This window comes from Elaeis guineensis, chromosome 6, assembly GCF_000442705.2.
Source record: "Elaeis guineensis isolate ETL-2024a chromosome 6, EG11, whole genome shotgun sequence".
Lineage (NCBI taxonomy): Eukaryota > Viridiplantae > Streptophyta > Magnoliopsida > Arecales > Arecaceae > Elaeis > Elaeis guineensis.
The window spans coordinates 132,450,678-132,459,393 of NC_025998.2; the positions used below are offsets into that span (position 1 = coordinate 132,450,678).

Sequence of the window (8,716 nt, forward strand, 5' to 3'; positions counted from 1 at the left end):
CGTGAAAGTGTATTGACTTCTCATCCTGCAGCAAATGGTAGTAGAGTCTTTCCTTCTGATGACGATTGTGATCCAAGGAAGTTGAGGCAATGCACTCCCAGGCTTGTAAGTCATCAAGAATTAAGGCAATCGGTGCAGTGAAGGGGACAACGGTGAAGTTAATTCCTACATCGAGGAAGAAGAAGAACATTGCTTCTGATCCTAGCAGATCCTGGAGCGATGTTCCCCATCACATACTGTTGGATTTGAGCAGAGGCTGTGGTTTTCACTTCTTTGAGGATATTGCTTTGAAAGTTGCCCCTTATCTTGCTGACCTTGAGAAAGAGAAGGTTGGTTGCTGTGATAGCCACCTAAGCATGCTTCTAGTAGAGGTTGTTTGCCCCAGTTTATGTTAGCAGTTGATGTTCTTTCTAGGCTACTCCAACAGGCAGGATCTCTTGGATTAGTGGAAAGTGTGGGTGGTCATTAGGAGTTGCAAGTGCTAAAAGGACTATAATTTGCAGATGACATTCTATTTTTTTGTATAGGAATGAAAGAGAGTTTGGTGGTGGCGAAAGCTATTCTTTTGGCATTTGAAGGGGCCTTGATCTTAGAATCAACTTTTACAAAAGTTTTATAACAGGCATCAATATGAAGGAAGTAGAGGCTCAGATGTTTGCATGCTTGTTGAACTATAAGGTTGGGTCTTTTCCCTTCAACAACCTAGTGTGACAAAAAAATCCCAAAGCAGTATTGGTTTCCTTTGATTGAAAAAATTAACTCAAGATTGGCATCTTAGAAAAGAAAGTTCCTGTCTTGGGGAGGTAGATTTATCTTGCTGAATTTTGTGTTATCCACACTACCAACTTACCTTATATCCATTTACAAACTTCCGAAATGGGTTATCAAAAGGATTGATGAAGTGCGGATCCGAGAACATTCCCATGGAATAGTAGAGACAGCGTGAGTGGTTTCCACTACCTAGTCAAGTGGAATAGAGTTTGTAGATCCAAAAAGTAGGGAGGATTGGGAGTCAAGAATCTTGAGCAAATAATCTGGCATTGCTTGCTAAATGGGCATAGAAATTCTCTTTGGATACTAAAGGTCCGTGGCTCAAACAAATCAAGAGTGCCTACCATCAAACGAGAAAGTTTGGAATAAGAGTCATGAAAAGATGCAAGAGGCTCTCTCTTATGTAGAAAGATGCTGCTAAATATTTGGATGTCTTCTGGAACTATATTTCCTTCAAGCTGGGATCAGATTCTTCAGTTAGATTTTGGGAGGATTCATGATATGGTTTTGTCCCCTTTGCGACAGTTTTTGAAGAGCTATATTCTTGTGCCATGAAGCTGAATTGCTTTGTTATCTCACGGTAATCAGAGTTGATCAAACTTAGGGATCCCCTACATAATCTTCAATTGGCTCAACTCGAAGCTCTTAAAGGTTTCCTTGCCTCTGTTAGGCCTTTTCGATGACATCCCTACCTGGAAGCTCGCCAAAAATGGTTCTTTCACTATTAGCTCCTATTACAATTTCATTAATGATGAGGGTCTGGTTTGTCATTATCACAAGATGACTTGAAGAGCAGCTATTTCAAAAAAGAAGAAGATCTTTTTGTGGTTGGCACGTCCTTGCAAAAAAAGGGTGGCATATCAGCATGGATTGCCCCTCTATGGAGCCACAATGGAATCAAATACTCATCTCTTAACTAGATGCTGCTTTTTCCACTGCATTTGGAATGCTATTAAAGTTCAACTAAAATGGAGTGGATGACCTAATCTTCATGACCATTAGATGAGCTAGAGGGAAAAACATGCAAAAATATTCAAGGGGAGCAAGTGATCAGCTACTGGGAGCGATCTGTTAGGAAGTATGGAGAGAACATAATGCTAGGTTTGTCTCACAAAAATTTAGGTCTATTTATTCTACTCTTCAGAAGCTCTCATACCTTCAGGTGCTAGCAGCATCCAGGGCCAGTCCTGACATTTTTTAGACCTAGAGCTAAATGAAAAAATGGGACCTTCTCTATTAAAAATTAACATACTTTAAATATTAATTATCATTGAAAAATTAATCAACGTGCAATAATTTTCTATAGATATATTCGTTAAGCAGTGCATAAAACTCATCATTAATCTATTTAATTATTTTTTTTATTATAATATTATAGAAAACCATCCTTGCACTCTATTGGAACATCAATACAAGGTCTAGGCCTGGGACGGTCGTCCAGTTTGACCTGCCCCAGGGCCGGCCCTGGCAGCATCTTTGCTTATCGAATGTCATGATGAGCCATGAGAGCTTCTAGACAATCCTGCAAACTTTGATCACTGCATCGTGTTTGAGCTAACAAATAGTCAGCTGAATTGACCTAGAATCCATCAGTGGGTTTCTCAGCTTATTTCCAATCTTCTGGAAGTGTAGAATATTCTGGTAGTTAGCCTATTTTTAATGTTTTTACTTATTTGCTGAATGTTCTTTTGCTGGTTTGTATCAAGACAGAGCATTCTACTTCTCTTTTAATCATTTCTATTTTTCTTTGACAAACTTTGGATATAACTTTCCTTCTTAATTTCCGAACCTTTGAGGGTATAGCATATCCTAGTTGCTAGCCCGCTTATAATGTTTTTACTTATTTGTTGAATGTTCTTTTGTTGATTTGCTTCAAGGTAAAGCATACTGTTTCCCTCCTAACCATTTCTATTTTTCTTTGACAAACTTTGTATATAACCTTCCTTCTTAAATATTATACCAAAAAAATCTTCCTTTTTAAATAAATTGGATGGCCTCGCTTCCCTTCAAATCCAAAAAAAAAATCATGCCATTCTTGAAAACTGAATTCCATATCCATCCGTCTGTAGAATATAATAAGCAAACGGTAAGTCAATTATGGACTAGGGTTCTACCTAATATCAAGCTTGATTTGCCATCTAATCAGCTGCTTGATTTGCTACTTGATAATATGAATAGCTTTAAAATAAAAACTAGTTGTTTTCTCAGATCATAAGTCTTTGAGTAAAAGAATGTGCATATACCTTTGAAAGAGGGACTAGAAAGTCTCCTTTCAACCAAATTTTCTGGGTGTTAAATTTTTGTGCAGCATTCTAGATCCCTAAGCACGTCGCTGCCAACTCTGGAAAAGGCGCGGACAAGAAATAGGAGAAACAAGAGAAGCAAATTGGCTAAGAAAAAGCCTAATGCATTCTCATCACAATGCTAATAATATAAATTTTAAAAAAAATTTAAAATTACTTAGGACCTTTTTAGATGGTTAGATTCAAAATCTCATGAAACTCATGGATAGAATCAAAATAACCATCAAAAATATTAAATTATAAAATTTATTTAGATGATTAAACTAAAAATTTTATGAGATTCATGAATTGAGATTTTTTTTTTTCTTTTTTCTTATGGGATGCAGGCCAATCCATTTCAAAATTATTTTTGGGTGGTAATGCATATCGGGCTGTGATCTTACTTGCCATATGAAATTCTACAGTATTTTCGACCCAAAAATGAAAACAAAAAAAAAAAAAAATCCGACCGCATGCGTGCACATCGTGCCACACGGATCTTCACCTCCAATTCCGCGCTCGGTGAAAACCTCCGCACCCTTCCTACCGTAGATCAACCCTTCTTCTTTTTTTTTTTTTTAAGTTTTTTCTCCTTTTTCCATTTTTCCCTTCCTCCCTCCTCGCCATGGAAAGAGGGAAAAAAAGAGCAAGCCGTATAAACTAAAACGGCGAGCCTGAAGTCCCTCCCCAGGTCCCAGACACCGTCCCGACACTGCCGACTTCCATCCGCTCGCTCTCCCAAGCCGGCGCTCCCGCTGAATCCTTTATTTATTTATTCACCCACTTTGACGCACTCCACGGAAGTCATCCAAAGATAACAACAATAATTAACAATAATAAAAAGAAACCAAGAGAAAACCCCAATCACCCCACCCTCTCTCTCTCTCGTTGGCGAGCAGTGTCACTCCTCTGAGCTCTCTGGGGGCACAGATCTGAGCTCATTTTTTCCTCTGGAATGTTCCTGTAGTGGTGAATTTCGGGCGATGTGAAGCGGGATCGACAGGTTTTCGGGGGGATTGTAGCGATGGATCCGTCTTCGCTGGTATCGCAGGCGCCGCTGCCCGAGGTCTGGCAGTTCCCTATGGTTGGAGTGCCACCAGGGGGGCCGAGGGTTGGGCGGATGAAGCCGGGACCGGAGGCCTCTGCGGTGGGGAACCGTGATGGGTCGCTCGATGAGTCGACGGTCACCGAGCAGAGCGGCGGGAACTGGGGGAGGAGGAAGAGGAGGGATTCCGCTTCCGAGGATGAGTCGTCCAAGCTCGTCTCCACCAGCAGCGGCAATGACTTGGTAATTATATGTTTCTGTTTGGTTCTTGGAGCAATTGACGTGCTGTGGAGGTTATTACGAATTGCGGGGGAGTTAAATAGCTCGAATGGATTCTGTGATCTGTGATCTGCAAGTCATTTTTAAAAAATTGAGATTCGGAAGGGTTGTTTAGGGGATTTTTTTGGGAGTAATGTCGGGGTAGGGTACCGCAATGTTGGATTTTTAGAGGGTTATGAGTGCTATTTTGTTTTTTTCCTTTTTTTTCTTTTCTAAATCGAACATTTTATGGTATCCTTCGGTTGTGATTGATTGATCCGTGTTGCATAGTGATAAATTGTTTACTTATTTAACGATTTCATAGATTAATTTTCTTGGCTGTTCTTGTTGGATAATGACATTTAGCGACGCGGTACCAGGACTTTATTTTGAATCAGGCTGCTTTAGTCTTTCTCATTGTACAAATTATGCAGATGTTTCCTAGGCTTTGGAGGTGCCTTTATTTAAACTTCTCATTGTTATTGCTAGGATTTATAGATTCATCATTCTTTTTGAAGAATCTGTCAGATATAATCCTATGACTAATTCAACCAATGAATTGGGTTTGCTGTAAAAGGAAAAATGAGCATATAATCATATCATTCTAGTTACAATCTCTGACGTATGATCATTTTGACATCTGTGTGTTGTTTTCCTCCGTATTGAATATGGAGTTTGTGTAGCTGCCTTTTTTTATGTTCTGTGAGTAGGAGATACCAAAATGCATTCGGTATAATTGTTCAGTTTAAATGACTACAAAATGGTGCTAAATAATACCAAAAGATGAACGTATGCACCATTGAGTGATTTTGTATGTCTTAGCACGAGTGAGATTATCTAATGTATGTTATTTGTGAACACATATATCTAAGAAGAGTTGTTTTATCTATTAAGGTCCTATATGGCATTTATAAGCCTAATTATAGACTCATACTTAATCCCCTAGTGGCAGACAGTGGCCACTCATGGAAGTTCTGCATCTAGTCCAAGTGTGATGCAGTTAGTGAAGTAACTCCTCTCGGTAAGCCATCCCAGGGTGGAAGCTTAAACACAACACTTGGAAGAGATGATCCTCTAAATTAGAGAAGACCTTATTGATATTACTGTCAATGGTTGTATCTTTTGGGCGGTTTTTAAACCACAATGGGATTGGTTTTTGTTAAGGGGAACCAAACGTGGTTGTAGGTTATCCTCATCAGACCTTGAGACCACTGTTTCATTTGTTCAATCATGTCAACTAACGGAATGAAATGTAATCATAGTATGCATCGAGAAGGGGCCAAAACCGCTTACACAATTAGTGAATGATGCCTCGGTAAATGGTTCCATGATTCTGCTACATATATGTAATGATCGTGCTATATATATGTATGTATGTATGTAACTTGTTTTTATGTGAAATTGAGCCAATAACTATTCCTTTTGCTGGAGAGGGAATTGTTGGTGCCACTAGATCTAAATTACAGAAGTTGAAACATAGAGAAGCCACATAACTCCAATGATGCTCGTCTTAGTAAACAAGTTTTAATATAGCACCAACATTTCCAGCAAAGAGGTTGCTATGTTTCCAACATTTCCACACAACTCCATCTAAAATGTAGACCTCTCTCATCCCAATGCCTCCTAAATTTGTGCCAAGTTGTCCCATGCTGGTTTGGACACTTAAAGTATTTGTTTTTAGGGATTTCAGGACTATATTATATGTTTGCAACACTTAGAGACTCCAACTATTTGAAAGATGAACATTAGAAGTAGTGTTTTCTAGGGCTGAATATATTTCTGGTATATTAAGTGATTTGGGTTGGGTTGTCAGTTTTTTCAGCTGTGTGTTTTTTTATGCTAATTTAATTCCTAGTATGGAACAGACTGATTCTGAAGTTAAACGTCCCAAGATCATGAAATCTACTAATGAAATGGGCAATTTAAAAATGGAGGCTGAGGCAAGTTCAGGCATATGCAACAAGACTGTGGATCAAAATCCTCCACCTCCTGAGCCACCCAAACAAGATTATATACACGTGAGAGCAAGAAGAGGTCAAGCAACTGACAGCCACAGCCTCGCAGAGAGAGTAAGCATGTCTCTACTTGCTCTAAGCTTACAAACTTCTTTCTTTTCTTCCTGCTAATTTTTTACATTTTGACTAGCATGCCTATTCCAAGACGGTTTAATCTCCTCCTTAACTGGATTATAGGAATAGTAGAGAGGTGATGCAATTCACACACCATGCTATTTTATATGTTCATGCATACTTTTTCATACGTTGCTTACATGATGATAAACATTAGGACTCTTAGGCATTAGTTGCCATGACTATGAGATCAGGATGTGAGCCATCTTACTGATTCAAAATCTGTTCTGCCACAGGCAAGGAGAGAAAAAATAAGCGAAAGAATGAAGATCCTCCAAGATCTGGTCCCTGGATGTAATAAGGTGGTTACTTACGTCTTAATTCCATATTATGGTGCTCAAGTATATGTTACTGGGTTGTATGTGGTTACTTTGCAGAAATTCTTCCTGATTATGACTTTAGTTTTTTCTCTCTCTGTTAGAGTTAGCTTTTGATAATGTAAACTTGTACTGATAGAATTGTTCCTGCAAGCAGGTAATTGGCAAAGCATCAGTCCTTGATGAGATTATTAATTACATCCAGGCATTACAGCGTCAGGTTGAGGTATGCAACTTGCCATCATTTGACATTCTTGGGTCCTGTACACTTTCCATTATTTTTCAAGTAAGGAGCTACATATATACTGGATTTTGCAGTTCCTATCAATGAAGCTTGAAGCTGTTAATTCCCGCATGAACACTGGCATTGAAGGGTTCCCTGCTAAAGATGTAAGTGCAGTGCAAATATATATCAAGCAGTTTCATCTTACCATCCTTATATGTATCAAGAATATATCTTTCTGACAGTTTGAGAATCATATTGGGATAATCTTGATCGTAGAAATTGGACCAACAATTACTTATGCTTTCATAAGGCAAACATCTAACAGTTTATGCTATCAACAGTTCTGTTTGCTTTTCTTCGTTATATTATTAAGGCCTTGATGATTGGTATTTCATTTGGCGCTAACAATATCATGTATTGTCTTAAAGAAATGGATCTGAATGCATATGCTTTTTTTGATTTCTTTCCTTCCTATTCATAAATAATGCAGCCCTTTACTCTTTGAATAATCTGGGTACAGTCTAGGAGGACTGTCACTCTTTGGCAAGGGGTGTACATGAGGTTTGTGCCAGATGGATCTCTGCTACAGGCTTGCTTATTGGCTGGCTATCCACTTACTGTAATTTCATATGGGACATGGATGGGGCATGGTTCTGTGTACGCAGGTTTCTACAGTGCCAAGATTGTGTTTCAACGCCCATGGGTACTATCCCAATGCCCAGAATCTTTTTCCCCTGGTGTGCAGTGATGCTACAGCCTTTAATACACCATATGTACAGTGCATAAATGGAATTGTTCTATAGTAAATTCATTACATTTTTTATATTTGAAATTTAGGGGTGAAGTTACTGATATGTCACTGACGCCTTGCATATAACAAAATTGTTGATTCAGTGTCATGTTGTCCTTTTAGCTTAAATACAAATGAAATTCCTTTTTCATTTACAAGATTGCACTGGGTTGAAATCATGAGATAAGGCTGACAGGATGCTTTTATTTAACAGTTTGGTGCTCAGACATATGACACAACTTCTAGTTTGGCATTCAACACACAGCCAGCAAGGGAATACGGGCAGGGTTCAGCAACAGAATGGCTTCATATGCAGGTTGGTGGTGCATTTGAAAGAGTGACATAATTGCAACAAATCCTCTTTCACAGGCAATAAAAGCACATGACCACGATGAATTCAGGCTGTTAGCGTAGGCATTTTATCTTCAGCTCAACTAAGTTATCAAGTATGTTCCAAATTTTATTTTATTCCCAGTTTGGAGCTGTTCTGTTTGATAGGGTCATGAACCGGAAAAACAAGTTGGATAATTTCCATTTTCTAGCATTGGGCAAGATCGAGTTATTCCGTCCACGTGTTATATGGGACTTTTGTGTGTTCCAGTATATCATTGAATATATCAGACTAAAATTGTGTTTCTATACTTCATGACATAACTAAGGAATTAATGTTGTTCCAGAATTTCTTAGTTAGATTCCTGTAGCATTAGTCCGTCATGCTTGCAAGATGCAATACCAAGAGATTAGGGCAAATTATACTGCCTCAATCTTAATGGTTTTTTGCCCCCACAACTTTGCAGGAAATAATTCCGTGCTTTGAGATGATTACTTACTGTTTACAGTATACACTTTAAGCAGAATGGATTACTCTAAGGCATATTTTATGGCTACAAAATTTTTA

At 38.6% G+C, this 8,716-nt stretch overlaps 1 protein-coding gene across 1 annotated transcript; it reads left to right on the forward strand.

Moving 5' to 3' along the window:
• The first annotated feature begins 3,656 nt into the window (after positions 1 to 3,656).
• Positions 3,657 to 8,457, forward strand: LOC105046432 (transcription factor BHLH089). The gene is made up of 6 exons (XM_010925014.4): positions 3,657 to 4,341; positions 6,222 to 6,425; positions 6,722 to 6,787; positions 6,960 to 7,028; positions 7,121 to 7,192; positions 8,033 to 8,457. The coding sequence occupies exons 1-6, from the start codon at positions 4,078 to 4,080 to the stop codon at positions 8,162 to 8,164; spliced, it is 807 nt and encodes a 268-aa protein (XP_010923316.1). The 5' UTR covers positions 3,657 to 4,077; the 3' UTR covers positions 8,165 to 8,457.
• Positions 8,458 to 8,716: the final 259 nt, after the last annotated feature.

Coding starts and splice junctions, on each gene's coding strand:
- LOC105046432 (XM_010925014.4), top strand. CDS start 4,078: ATGGATCCGTCTTCGCTGGTATCGCAGGCGCCGCTGCCCGAGGTCTGG. Junction 6,788..6,959: donor TGGTCCCTGGATGTAATAAG/GTGGTTACTTAC, acceptor TCCTGCAAGCAG/GTAATTGGCAAAGCATCAGT. Junction 7,193..8,032: donor AAGGGTTCCCTGCTAAAGAT/GTAAGTGCAGTG, acceptor TTTATTTAACAG/TTTGGTGCTCAGACATATGA.